Source organism: Pimephales promelas, chromosome 2, assembly GCF_988280905.1.
Source record: "Pimephales promelas chromosome 2, fPimPro1.hap1.1, whole genome shotgun sequence".
Classification (NCBI taxonomy): domain Eukaryota; kingdom Metazoa; phylum Chordata; class Actinopteri; order Cypriniformes; family Leuciscidae; genus Pimephales; species Pimephales promelas.
The window spans coordinates 3297810-3311745 of NC_142770.1; the positions used below are offsets into that span (position 1 = coordinate 3297810).

Consider the following 13936-nt stretch of genomic DNA (forward strand, 5'->3'; position numbering starts at 1 on the left):
AACAGCTGATTATTGTTTGATTTAACAGGTCTCTGTATAAAAATATACTTTAAGTTTCAAACCTCAAAACTTCCTCCTTACAAAAATGTACCAAATATTTTTAAACAAAGCTGCAGCAAAACTTGTTCTCTACTTCCTCCACATTATGACATTACACTAAACACGTCAGCACACCGTCTCCACAGTAAAACATTAGTGATCTGACCACTGATGCCCAGTAGATGAGAACAAAACAACTATTTCTACACACCAAACCGTCTTATTACGAGTTATTCAAATTTCTTAATCCATTTCCTAATCGCTAGTCTATGAATATGATAATACAGTAGATACACTGTTTTTTCTTCTTCCCCAGTGAGTAATGTCATATGCGACAGTATTTAACAGGCTTCTATTATTCAGTTTACTTTGAAGAGTTAAGAACCAGCTTTTCATTCAGATGGTCAGAGAAAGGGTGGAAAATATATTATGAAATAAATCAATTATGAGTTTATCATCACAATATACTCTCACTGACTGATATCACAATACTTTTCATAGTGTTTTTTACAGATCTACTACTTTCTTCTACTCATTCTCTCACACTAATGTCCCTCTTCAGCCGCTCCAACAGCCCCAACCTCTACTTCAGCTTCTTCTTCAGCTTCTACTTCAGCTTCAGCTTCTTCATATCCTTTAGGTTCACCCAATCCGACAGCACTGATCTCGGCTGCTGCCGCTGCTGGATTTCTGTTGCTTATTCTTGCAGTCGTGATCTTCTTCATCTGCAGGAAACACAGAAAAACAGAGCCACAGGGCAAGTGTCACCTACTAACACATTAAGTATTAAAATTACTAAGTTTATACTTTAATAATACACCTCAAATAAATGGATTTTGTGTGATGAAAATTGATTTCTTGATTTTTTTTTTAAATAGTTGAGCCCCGTGAGGAAGAGGTGACTTACGCGGACACAACATTCCACAAAAGAAACGAACCGCAATCGGTAAGATTGTGTCCCATTTAGATGTTTAGTGAGTTTCCAATAAAACGATTCACTTTGATTATTTGGGGTTACTAAAAAAACAGGTGACTCTCACACCAACTGTTGTTGCATCACGCCACACCACAACAGCTCGAGACTGAAAACATTTCTCAATGTTCTTTTCTTGTGTTCTTGTGAAACGTCATCATTCGTTGCTCAAGTACTGTTCCCACCTAGCCAAGTCCGGTTCAGATCCCCGGATGTGATCTTGATCCACCTCTTTTATCGTAGATTTATTAAAAGGTGACTTGTGTGGACTTGAGACAGCGAGGCATCCCAGAATGCATCCGGTGAGCTGCAATAGTGGAGGAAATGCTAATGCTACTGTGTCACGAAATTTCGTTTTAGGAAATCGACGTTTTCGACTTTTTTCAAGTGAGAATAGTTGTGAGAATGTAGCTGTTTAGGGCTACGTCTACATTAATCCAGATAGATTTGAAAAAGGTGCTTAATTTTCAAAACGCTCTCCGGCAGTGTTGTAGTCGAGACCACCTCACTCGAGTCCGAGTCGAGACCGAGACCAGAGAGAGTCGAGTCCGAGTCAAGACCGAGTCCATAGAGAGTCGAGTCCGAGTCAAGACCGAGTCCATAGAGAGTCGAGTCCGAGTCAAGACCGAGTCCATAGAGAGTCGAGTCCGAGTCGAGACCGAGACCAGAGACGGTCGAGTCCGAGTCGAGACCGAGACCAGTGAGGGTTGATTACCTAATTTACTTTTATTTACTTAGAGAAATCCTTTTTTTTTTTTTTTACTGAATTTACTTAGAGTTTAAAAATATGATCAGTTTGGGGTAAAAAGGCCACATAGTAGGTGGTGTTAAAAATAATTTTATTACAATATGTCATGCGCAGTTGCACACTAGAAAATCACCAATCACTGGGCATGTCAATCAATTTAAAGAAATATTTTATTAACATACATTAATAATCATGAAAAATATTTTGAATTGAACTCGAGTGGACTCGGGAATAAGTCCGAGTCCTAAAAAAAAAAATGTTTGAGTACGAGTCAATTCCGAGTCCAAATGCACACGAGTCCATGACAAGACCAAGACCATTAGAATATGGTCTCGAGTCCGAGTCTCGAGTACTACAACACTGCTCTCCGGTCACAATAGTTTTTTCAAACGTTTTTCAAAAGTTGTGTAAACGTCGGGAAACACTAAACTCACCTTACAGTGTATGCATAAACCCTCATTAAAGCTCACTGAGAGGATACAGACTCAACATGCATCATACCTTCGTTTTTACAGTCCATTGCACAACGCGAAAACTGTTTTCAAAAAGACAAAAATGCGGACAAAAAATTGTGGACGGAAGGCCAAAACAAAGAGAAAGATGTTTTTAAATGAAAACGTATTAGTGTGGACAAGGCCTAAAGCTCAAATATGTGGTTTATTTATAAAGATATCACCTATTTGAAGCCGCCTTTGCACCATTTCCGAAATTTGCATATTGTGTCATTTCGCAGCGATAGCTACTTGTTGTGCCTCATGGCAAACCTGTAAACCTTGGAAAACGTGTGTTTTTTGGGGCAGTTGTGGCCTAATGGTTAGAAACTCAGACTTGAAACCCAAAGGTTGTGGGTTCGACTCGTACCTAACCCCCAACCACTCCCCAGGCGCCACAGTGAACGGCTATGTGTGAATTAAATTAATTCAATTCACTATTACATTAGCGATAAAAAAAGCTGATTTGTTACTTGACAATTTTTATGCAAGTGACATTGGGGGAGGTGTTGGTAACTTGGATTTTTTTTAAATAACAATTTAAAATGTATTTAAAATATGTACATTATGCATCTTTAGTAATGTATCTGGTGTCGACAAGATGCACAATTAACATTAATCTGACATGACCAGTCAGATCAAGTGCACCAGGGTTTGAAATCTACAAGAAGTAGAATTTGAAGTAGATCTTGGTCTCTTCATTGTGTACTTCCCCTACAAGAAACCCTGCATTACTCTGAAAAGTGGAGGAGAACTGACTTCATAGGCCCACACACAAAAAAAAAAGAAAAGAGAAGCCAGTTCTGGGAAAAGATTGTGCAGCAGTTAAACGAGAAGCATTAATTAAAGTCACATCATGTGTAATAGCACAGCAAGCAACATAATACGCCAACACAGATAAGACTATAAATATACAAAGATGTTGCACTCATATTACTTATAAATGGGAGAAAGTACAACACGCAATATGGTGGAATAAGTCCCGCCTTTTAAATAAAAGAGCCAATCGGCAGCTGGTAGTCAACGCATCACTGCGGGTACCATAGAAACAGTGTCTGAATCCGGAATCGTCACTTAAAGGAGAACTCCGGCGCAAAACGAACCTTTGGTCTAATAAAACATCGGTACCTAGTCGACCGTTCTCTGAGATTTGTTTTCATGATAATCGAATGTAAAGAGTTTTATCTCTAAAAATTGTTTAGCGTATAACGCAAGTAATGGGGGCATATAATAAGTCAAAATAAATCGCTAGTTAATGCCACTAACAAGGCTCAAAATAGCCTCACACTAACACAGTAACATAATGAGGGTCCATACATGCAAAACGCAGCATTGAGAACTTCGCAAGTGTTCAGACCGTTTAATAAGAAGATATTTTATAAAGACAGTTCACTTCGTGTATACAGACAGGAGCCATCTTTGGAAAACAGTCTTGAACAGTCGAACCCAACCCGATCTCACGACCAATTCGTACGAATTCGACGAATGATTAAAAAGTGGCCAATTCGTAACAATTCATACGACCTCACTCGTACAAATTAGTACGATTTTGTTAAATCGAATTGGCCAATTCGTATGAATTCGTACGAATGACCTACCCCTTACCCCGCCCCTAAACCAACCCATCACGTGGGTTTAGACAAATCGTACGAATTCGTACGAGTGAGGAATACGAATTAGCCACTTTTTAATCATTCGTCGAATTCGTACGAATTGGTCGTGAGATATAGGGTAGGTCGAACCACGAACGAACGCTGTTCATACAGTTGAGAAGTTTGCTGAACTTCGTACATTTATCTCTAAAAACTGTTTAACGTATAACGCTAGTATATGGGCGTTATACGTTAAACAGTTTTTAGAGATAAAACGCTTTACGTTCGATTATTATGAAAACGGTCGACTAGGTACCGATGTTTTATTATAGACCAAATGTTCATTTTGCGCCGGAGTTCTCCTTTAAACCGCCAATCACTATTCCCTATGCTAATCCGCTAATACTGTTCACTTGACGGAGTTAATAAAAACGAGAGAGCGAATTACAACCCTTGAGCGTTGTACACTCGCTATTGCAGTGCATTGTGGGATTGAATGAGTGCACTCAAAAACGTCCACTATGGTTTCGGACACCACTACAAATGGCCGTACCTTCAAATAGTGCCTTATTTGAGGGTATAAGGGGTGTTTTCGGGATTCAGTCATCACCACATTAATACACATCCATAAACAAGGTTATTACTGAGTCTGACTCAATATTTTAAAACCCCTTCTTGCTATTATTTTCTGGATTTCACCTCTAGCTTGTTCATTAATCTAACTTCCCTCTTTTATCTGTTGTGTTTTCTTTCAGAGTGCTAAACAGGAGGAAGATGTGGTGTACGCAGGTGTCGTCACCAGACGATAATCCAATTATGTGAAGTTTCTTCCTCAGTGATCTGATCACAGTCAGTAGGTTAACATGTACACCAGAAAGCCGATTATTCCAACAAAACCGTTTAAAATGTAAAAGAGGTGCTAACATGCACTGTGCTAGCCATGGTGTTCATGCAAATGCAAAAGATGCATTGTTTTTTGTAAAATCCACATGTGTGTGAGAGATAACCAAAGTAACAGAACGGTTTGAAGGTTTGGTTAAAACTGCTCACTGATGGTGACCATTCTGTAAATGTCACGAACATGCGTTTAACAGCTTCAAAAGCCCTACAATATACCAATTTCTGAAGTGCGTGTAAACTCTGAACAATGCACATGAGTCTCCCAACGAGATATTTTGTAAATTGCTTTTTTGTAAATAAGTGTGTGTTAATAAAAAAAAAGTTTACTCTGAACAGCAATTTTACCTGTTCATTCATTTTTATTTGTGTTTTCTGTAATCTATATATATGTTTTTTTGAGTATTTTTGTATTAAACTATGTTTAAGGTCAGAAGGTCAAACATAATCAAATGCAGAAAAGATGTAGCATCATGGGGCATTAAAAGTAAACTGATCTCCTCGAATTGATTTCTGGAAAAAAAAAGCATTTCATAAGCTGGCAAATTAACTTAAAATTAAAATATTGCATAAAACATTAGTGAATAAAGCACTGTTTCCATCCCATGTGTTAAAGGTAATAAATCATCACTTCCGGGCAAATTGTCAATAGTAAAAATGAATGTTGCACAAGTTCCACTTCGACGGGAAAAATGGTCTGTGCACCCGAGCATGGTCTAAAAAGGTCGCCTCTATTCTCTTCATTAATTAGGGTCAAATTAAAACTTGAATGACAGTAGAAATTTAATTTTGATACATATTAGAATTACAAACATGATATTGGGGTATGATTACATATTGCCAAGGGAATCATAATACAGAAGGCCTCAGTTTTACATCTGGAAAGAAAAGTGGGTTTGATCTGTTGAGCATGTGTGCGAGACGTGTCTGTCCTGGACGTTTGTGGTTAGTGAGCATCGGTGTTTGCACGTCTTGAGGCAATAGTGTGAGTGTGTGTTAATAGCATTTAGGACTTCCACAATTTAACTTCCTCTTGAAGCAAAACTGTTTTACTGCGAAAAAGTACACAATAGATGAATGTTGATGTTTGATGAAGAATGTTACGATTACTGAGAAATCATATCAAATATCATATTAAATGTGAAATATATAGTCCCTTTCACACAGAGCATTGATCCCATAAAATTGCTTTCAGTGAGAATGCAACTCAACCCCGGGATTGATATGTTGTGCTGATAACGTTACACACGCAACACAGTGCATTATGAGTCTACCATATAGAGTTTATTCATTTTGATTCTGTTGGTAGGAAACTTGTGTTTGACAACAAACAACTGCAAATCTGCCATGTTGTGTCCGTTATACATCATCTTCATGTCATCGGGGCTACACATCTTCTAAATTTAAATGTTAGAGAAAGTCACCATTTATTAGACCGAACTAGCCCTGGGGTTTTCAAACTGGGGTCCCGGGACCCTCAGGGGGCCACAAAGGAGTGACTGGTTTTTGAGTAAAAAATGTAAGTTCATGAATTAATAAGACTAAAATAAATAATTAAATAAGATTAAAATAAATATATGCGGAAAAGCTGAGAGTAAAAGTGTTGTTTTTTTTAAATATAATAATAATTTTCTGTTTGTATATATAGGCGTAATGTTATTTTCTGTTTATATATCTCTTTATATTATATTATTAATATATATTATTTCTGCGTATGCTATTTCTGCTAATGTATAATGTATATATATTCTGCTAATGTATATATATATATATATATATATATATATATATATACACACACACACACAATCTTGCACTTTTCTGATGGACAGATGCACTTTTATGATGGATAGATGCACTTTTATGATGGATAGATGCACTTTTCTGATGGATAGATGCACTTTTCTGATGGATAGATGCACTTTTATCATGGATAGATGCACTTTTATGATGGACAGATGCACTTTTATGATGGATAGATGCACTTTTATGATGGATAGATGCACTTTTATGATGGACAGATGCACTTTTATAATGGATAGATGTACTTTTATGATGGATAGATACACTTTTATCATGGATAGATACACTGTTATCATGGATAGATACACTTTTATCATGGATAGATGCACTTTTATCATGGATAGATACACTTTTATCATGGATAGATACACTTTTATCATGGATAGATGCACTTTTATAATGATAGATGCACTTTTATGATGGATAGATGTACTTTTATGATGGATAGATGCACTTTTATAATGATAGATGCACTTTTATGATGGATAGATGTACTTTTATGATGGATAGATGTACTTTTATAATGGATAGATGCACTTTTATAATGGATAGATGCTCTTTTATAATGGATAGATACACTTTTATCATAAATAGATGTACTTTTATGATGGATAGATACACTTATCATGGATGGATGCACTTTTATAATGGACAGATGCACTTTTATCATGGATAGATGTACTTTTATGTTGGATAGATGCACTTTTATAGACTTAAACAGAAACAGCAATTCACTGCCATTATGAAGCTTGGAATAGCCAGGACATATCTTAATATAGCTCTGATTTATATTCGTCTGAAAGAAGAATGTCATATACACCTGATGACTTGAGGATGAGTAAATAATGGGCCAATTTTCCTTTTTCTATCCCTCATGAATGTGTCATGAATGTGATTCACTGAATATAATCAACACTGTGAGTCAAACTGAAACCTGCAGTGGTCTGCTTTCTTTAGATCTGGGAAAGAAATGTGGTTTCATCTGTTGGATGGACAGACAACTTCTGCATGAGAACGTGTGATACTGGACGTTTGTGGTTAATTTGCATTAGTATGAGTGTGTGAGTGTGTGTGAATAGCATATGGTTGAGAATACTTCCACACCTTAACTTCCTCTTTTTTATGTAAAATAAAACACATAATCCATTAATGATGATGCTAGAAAATAAAATCATCTGAAATAAAAGGGGTATTATTGTCAAATAATGAAAATAACATATACAGTGTACTTGAATATTAAGATACATACTTTTACAGTGATCCTGTAGATAAACTGTTGTTTTCAACACTTGCAAGAGTTCAGAAGTTCATTCTAAGGAGTTTCAACTATATTCTTGATATCACAGACATCCTTTTTTATGATGAACATTTCCTCTTTTCATCTGTCAAAAACACACATGACCTCTATTAACCTGCACCCAAGATGAAATGCCATGTGACTGAACCCTACATATTATAGAGTATAATATATAGTTATTTATTATGTAACTTCTTCCAGAAGGAAAAAAAATGTATATTTTAAGAGCCTTTAAAAAACCTTATTTGACATCTATGTAATAGGCTACAGTTAATTCATGTTTGGATGACAGTGGTGTCTGATACCAAAACACCGTTTTACTGTCTTAAAAAAAAAATCACTTTAATAATTATTTCAGTAGAAAAGTGCAGTTTCCCACAGTGAATTGTAATAGGCACAAAACAGCCCATCACTTTACAAATAAAGTGAAGAAGAAAAAAAAAACACACCCGCCGGATTTATTCATAAAGTGAGTTTCAAACAGCTTATACTGCAGTAGAGCGCCATCTAGTGTTCATTACCAGGAATTAGCATTCCCGAGATTGACTTCACCATCCAATAATACACTCCATCACTCTAAAAATCACTTATCTTAGCTCAGCGTTTTACATTTATGCATTTTGATACACAGCCGTTATGAGAGAATCGGATGTGTTTAATGGAATTTATTATTACATGCACATAAAAAGATCTTTATGGCGCAGCTTTGCAAATCACTGTTGCTTACCAATAATTTCCAAAGGTGACTCTGATATTTTCAATGTATAATATGCAAAACGCTTAATTTCTCAATTTTTCCTCCACTTTATTCCGTATTTTGTATTTCTGTTTTTTTATGTCTGTGGTCCTTAGTTTTAGTAATTGTGCGCAGCAATGTTGCAAATGCTTTGGTAATATAAATCTAAAAATATTTGTTATGTTTATGTGCAAATTATGTCAATAAATCATCTTAAAATGGATACTGAATAGCATCTACTGACTTGATGTACATTTATGAATCTTGTATATAGGCATCACTGCTTTATGCCCAGGGCAGAGGAGAGAGGCATGCACTCAGGCCTAACTCTCAAATGAAAATTAAATAAAATTGCATAAAACAAATTTTAAAATAACAAACAGACTCAAACCAACATATCTCATGTTTTCTTTATTTAAAATTAAAAAAATTAAAAAAGAAACTCAAATGTAAAACAATACTGACAGTGAAAAATTCCCCTAAAACCTAACTTTATAACAAACAATATACAGTAACATACATCTATAAACTTGGTAGTCAAAAGACTGTTGGTGTGCTCAAGAGCAGTTTTTTGGCAGAGGCACTGCTGATGGGAGGCGATAACACAGTCAGATTTAGTTGCTCTTGGTTCTTTGACGGCAATAAACGACTTTTCTCTGAAATACTTCCGAGTGCAGTGGGACCTGAATGAAAACACAGACAGATGACTCATGAAAATCTTTGCTTTTTATGGAGGATGACCAGTGAAATGTGTAGCAAAAATATAACTAATACAATATCTAAACCATCTGAAGTCATTAAGTTTAAAATATTCAGCTTTTTTCTATGTTCATCTTTCTTCAGTGTGTAATGTTGAGGTTTAAGCATTAAAAAGCTCTGCAAAGTCCCTCCAGCGAGAGTTCTTCTCTATATCAGTGTCAGTGTTTCTGAACTCCTGAAACGCCTCCATTGTAGTTTGTAGTTCTAATCGAATCCTTGTCTGGCACAGAGTGTTAATCTTTAGAATACTCATTTCAACATACTATGATTTGGGACACACTAATACTAATTTTGAACACTAGGACAGATAGTATGTGAATTGGGAACCATCACAGGAGTTCTTGTAGCCTGGATGCAGCTGGCCTGACTGTCGCTAAGAAGATGGGACGTAATGAAAAGCCTGTGGTCGTTGTGGTTTCTCCTTTGGTCACACTCATGGAGAAGTAAGTAAAAGAAGCAATACTCGTTATTTAACCTCTAAAATAAGTATATAACTGTATGCAAAGTTGACTTAGGTCTACCGACTATCCAATTGAGTGCAGAGTTTTTTTTCCTGGTTTGGTTGAGACACGCCTCATAATCAAAGCCCAATGGAGGAGTTTCAGACTCATATTCTCACTAGAATATGAGTACGACGAAGTCAGGCTAGAGTTCTTGTGCAAGACTGTTTTTCTTCCTGTTAAAGATTGCAGTCTGCAAAAAGCTACAGCTTTTGGACTGATTTGCAGCGAAAAAGAAAAAAGGTTGCTTATATTTTTTGTAGGTCATTGCCGATGTAATTTCCAGTCAAAAGACATTTCATATATATCTAGTATAATTATTTTATCTCTGTTCTATAGTATTGTATTAATTTACTGGTGCATTTCCTTATCTTCCCTCTAGGGGTCAGTATCTCCTTTAGTGTGTCGGCGCTCGGTGGTGACGCGTGTAGGCAGCAGGCACAAAAGTTTGTTTCACGCAAAAATTTCAAACATTTTGTATGGAAAGATGATGTTTTTTTGAGTCGGGGATGAAGTATGACATGTCTGCCATCCAGCTGAGGGGATGTCGAACGAAATTTGACACCCAATTTGACAAAATCGGCCGTTTTATCCAGTGCCGCATCTTGACGAGTAAACTCAACCGTGGTGCCTAGAGGGTTAATAGACACTAGTATCTAATGAATAAGTGCTAGTATCTAGGCCTATTTAATAGACACTGGTATCTAATGAATAAGTATCTAATGAATAAGTACTGGCATCTAAAGAATAGAGACTAAAAAATAAGTACTAGTAGCATGAAAATAGAGACTAGTAGGTTAAAGTGATTAAATGTTAAAACGGCTTGCCATAGATTTGTTAGATATAGTGAAGAAAACAAGTCTGACTATCAGATGTCACTTATGCGCATTGTGTTAAAAGCTTTGAGTAATAAACTGTTTATCGGCACAATTTGATGAAAGCCCCAAACGCTTCATAATGAAAGCCTTGCTTTCCCATATTTCAATCATTAGTGAAGATTACTAGGTAGTCTGAGCTGAGCCATGTGTTTCCATTGAACCTATTCCATGAGTAAAATATAGATGTCTTCTTTATTAATTTGACTCTGAGTGTCTCTTACGCAGTGATGATGTTTAACTGGATTTTTGCCACAACAGTATTTCCTGAGAATCTCACCACCGACCTCCATCAAACACACCTCAAGCAGCTAACATCTTCAAGAGAATGTGATCGTTTCAAACAGGTGTGTTTGATTAGGGTTGGAACTAAACTATGCAGATCTTCAGGAAGATAAATGCGCATTGCTGATCTAAAATAAGATCATTGTTCCACTGGAAAATTTGAGTTACTCACCAGAAACGGAAACCTTGAATAACTTGAATGACTTTTTTCTACTTCTGATGATCTGTAGTTTATATTCTCCAGAGTATGCGTCTGCAATGTCTGTGATGGTCAGAGATCCAGTCTGATGATCCAGCTTCAGACTGTCTCCGAACTGTCCATCAGGACCATGACTTGTAGTGGTCCCTCTGGTCCCTCCTTTGGTTTTAGCCAAATGTCCGATGTCTTTGTCTCCAAACATCCACAGGATCTCATCATTTGTCTGTAGTTCAACATCAGTGTTCAGTGTGACGGGTTCTCCCTCTATTACTGACACTGACTTTATTTCATCTGAAACAGCAGCAGAAACCGAAAATATAGTAGAGAATTTAGAACAAGAAAACAAACCATAGTAATAAGCAGCTAAAGCAACACTCAGTATCCCATATGAACTCAGCCTCTCTCATTATATAAATGTAAATGTAGCTATAAATCTATTATACAAAGTACAAGTTAAATGGCTCAGTTCATGCATTTATGTTGCGATCCATGTTTTGGTCCATCATTTTGGAATTAATTCACTGAACCGGTAGACATGAGTGTATTTCATTTTGTCAGGGAACAGGTTTGGTCAGAACTTATGATCAAACTATTTAATTTGTTCTACATTTTGCTTTGTTTTCTCTCCTGGTTGTGTGTTTGTACAATTCTACAGGTCTTATTTTGATTAACTTTAGTGTACATTTTTTTGTCACTTTTATCATAACTGCAGATGAAACATAAGAATTTGTTTTATTCTATCAGTAGACTGAGGGGCAGAATTGTATTCTTATTCTTATAATTAAAACTAATTATACAAGATTTATGTCCTTGTGTCCTTTGTTTTTTATTACAAGCAAACAGAATGGTCTGACACGTATCTTCAGTGTCACACACAGATCTGGTTTAGTCCAGACATGAATCAATGCCCAGTGCAACTGATATCGACCATATTGATGGTCATTGATATTATATACAGCATCATTATATTACAATACTTCTGCTGAATGCTGCATTATATAAGCTAAAGTAGAACTAAATCAAAGAGAAAAGCCAAACAACAAGATCAAACGTGAGATCTCTTCAGTTTTCTGCATGTATGAAAACAATCAGAGGGAACGGATGGGGGAAGGTGTTAAATGTGACCGTGAACAATTATTTTTGATCAGTAAATAACAGTAAAAACATTGTGAAAACAAAATTTCACAGCATCACTAAGACTGAGATTCTTGCAGTTCATGAATGAAGAAAAAACAGTTATAATCAAGAATAACTATTTGAACTCACATGATTACTCTGTAAATCATAGTCCTTATTTTTAAATAGATTTTACTCACCAAAGACAGAAACACTGAATCTCTTTAATGTGTTATTTCCACTTCTGGTCTTTAGTGTATATTCTCCAGAGTCTGTGTTTCTGATGTTCATGATGGTCAGAGATCCAGTCTGATGATCCAGCTGCAGTCTGTCACTGAATCTCTCATCAATAACATTATAGGTAAAGATATCTCCTCTTTTGATTTCAGCTATAGGAGAGTTTTCATCTCCAAATATCAACATGATCTGATCATCTGTCAGTAGTTCAGCATCAGTGTTTAGAGTGACTGAATCTCCCACCATCACTGACACTGACTTCACTGGATCTGGACCAGCAAACACAGAAACAGAGAGAGAAATACAGAAATCAGAATGAGAAAATCAGCACTGATCATTCGCTCCAAATCTCTCAACTACTCATAGTAATTGATCATTAAACCCTATAAACAGTAAACCCCATTCACACTCACAGCACAAAAGAAACCAGCCTGGGCTGTTTAAGATAGACTGAGATTGTTAAAGCTGGTCTTCCAGTTCAAAAGTGGCCCAAAAATGACTCTAAAACCAGCTAACAGACCAGACTGGGAGGAGATCAGCAAAAACAAGTAACCAGCTTCAACAGGGCAGGACATAAAGTAGATACACACACAGTTTGATAAACTATTTGAAACCTGAGCCCAGAGACCGGTTGCACCAGCTGTGTGAAAGTTTAAATGTGACGTAAAAAGGCACCAAGTTACAACTTGCACACTACTAAGGATTTTTCAGTTGTGCCATTAAAACGTAGCTGTATTTAAACTAAATATTTACACAAGCCTCCGATCAGGAGTAAAAAAGCAGACTGACTGAACTGCATCAAGCTCTTGTGTTTTCCAACAGACTTCAATCCTCCTTTTATGATAAGGCTGATACACAGCTGATAGCTTAGACATTTCAAGAGAGAGATCATTTTGTGAATAAATGACTCTTCAACACAAACCTGCTACAGCCTAAACAGCTTCTGTGTGCAACGCTCTATGTTGTGCATAACAAATAAAATCAGTTATGATAAATAAAGTTTCTTAAGTTTGTTTTTTTGGTATCATTATTCATTGATCCTTATTCATTTTCTTTCAAATATAGTTTATTAATAATATGAATGATAATGTTATTTATGATTAAGTAGTATCTTATTTAATGGAAATTTTACAGTTTGTTACATTTGGCAAAAGAAGTTCAACTCATGAAGTTCTGATTATTGAAGGTAAACATGTGTTTACTTTACGGAGAGCTTATGACCTACAAGCCAAGTTCTGCCTAAAGAATCAAATGGTACAACCAAATAGAGTGGAGTTAGTTACTGTCAGGTGTGTCAATTGTGAATCCAATAGCCGCACTTTAATAACACAGACAGGTAATCCAGGGAAAACAGCTACAGGAAACATAAACAACGACCGACACCCAACA

At 36.2% G+C, this 13936-nt stretch overlaps 2 protein-coding genes across 5 annotated transcripts in view; one reads left to right on the plus strand and one right to left on the minus strand.

Annotated features, from left to right (window-relative positions):
* Window positions 1-13936, plus strand: part of LOC120486576 (cell adhesion molecule CEACAM5-like) — a 96033-nt gene that overhangs the window by 41385 nt on the left and 40712 nt on the right. The window lies entirely within an intron of this gene.
* LOC120493264 (uncharacterized) overlaps window positions 8973-13936 on the minus strand; it is a 56225-nt gene continuing 51261 nt past the window's right edge. For 3 of the 4 annotated variants that reach the window (XM_089120743.1, XM_089120738.1, XM_039691749.2), the window contains 3 exons: window positions 12511-12816; window positions 11168-11485; window positions 8973-9259 (listed from right to left, as the gene is read on the minus strand). In XM_089120743.1, the coding sequence (XP_088976869.1) occupies window positions 9114-9259; window positions 11168-11485; window positions 12511-12816 (770 nt within the window). In that variant the 3' untranslated portion in view covers window positions 8973-9113. Of the gene's footprint in view, window positions 9260-11159; window positions 11486-12510; window positions 12817-13936 lie in introns of those variants that run through there. The other variant, XM_089120749.1, reaches the window with a different exon arrangement.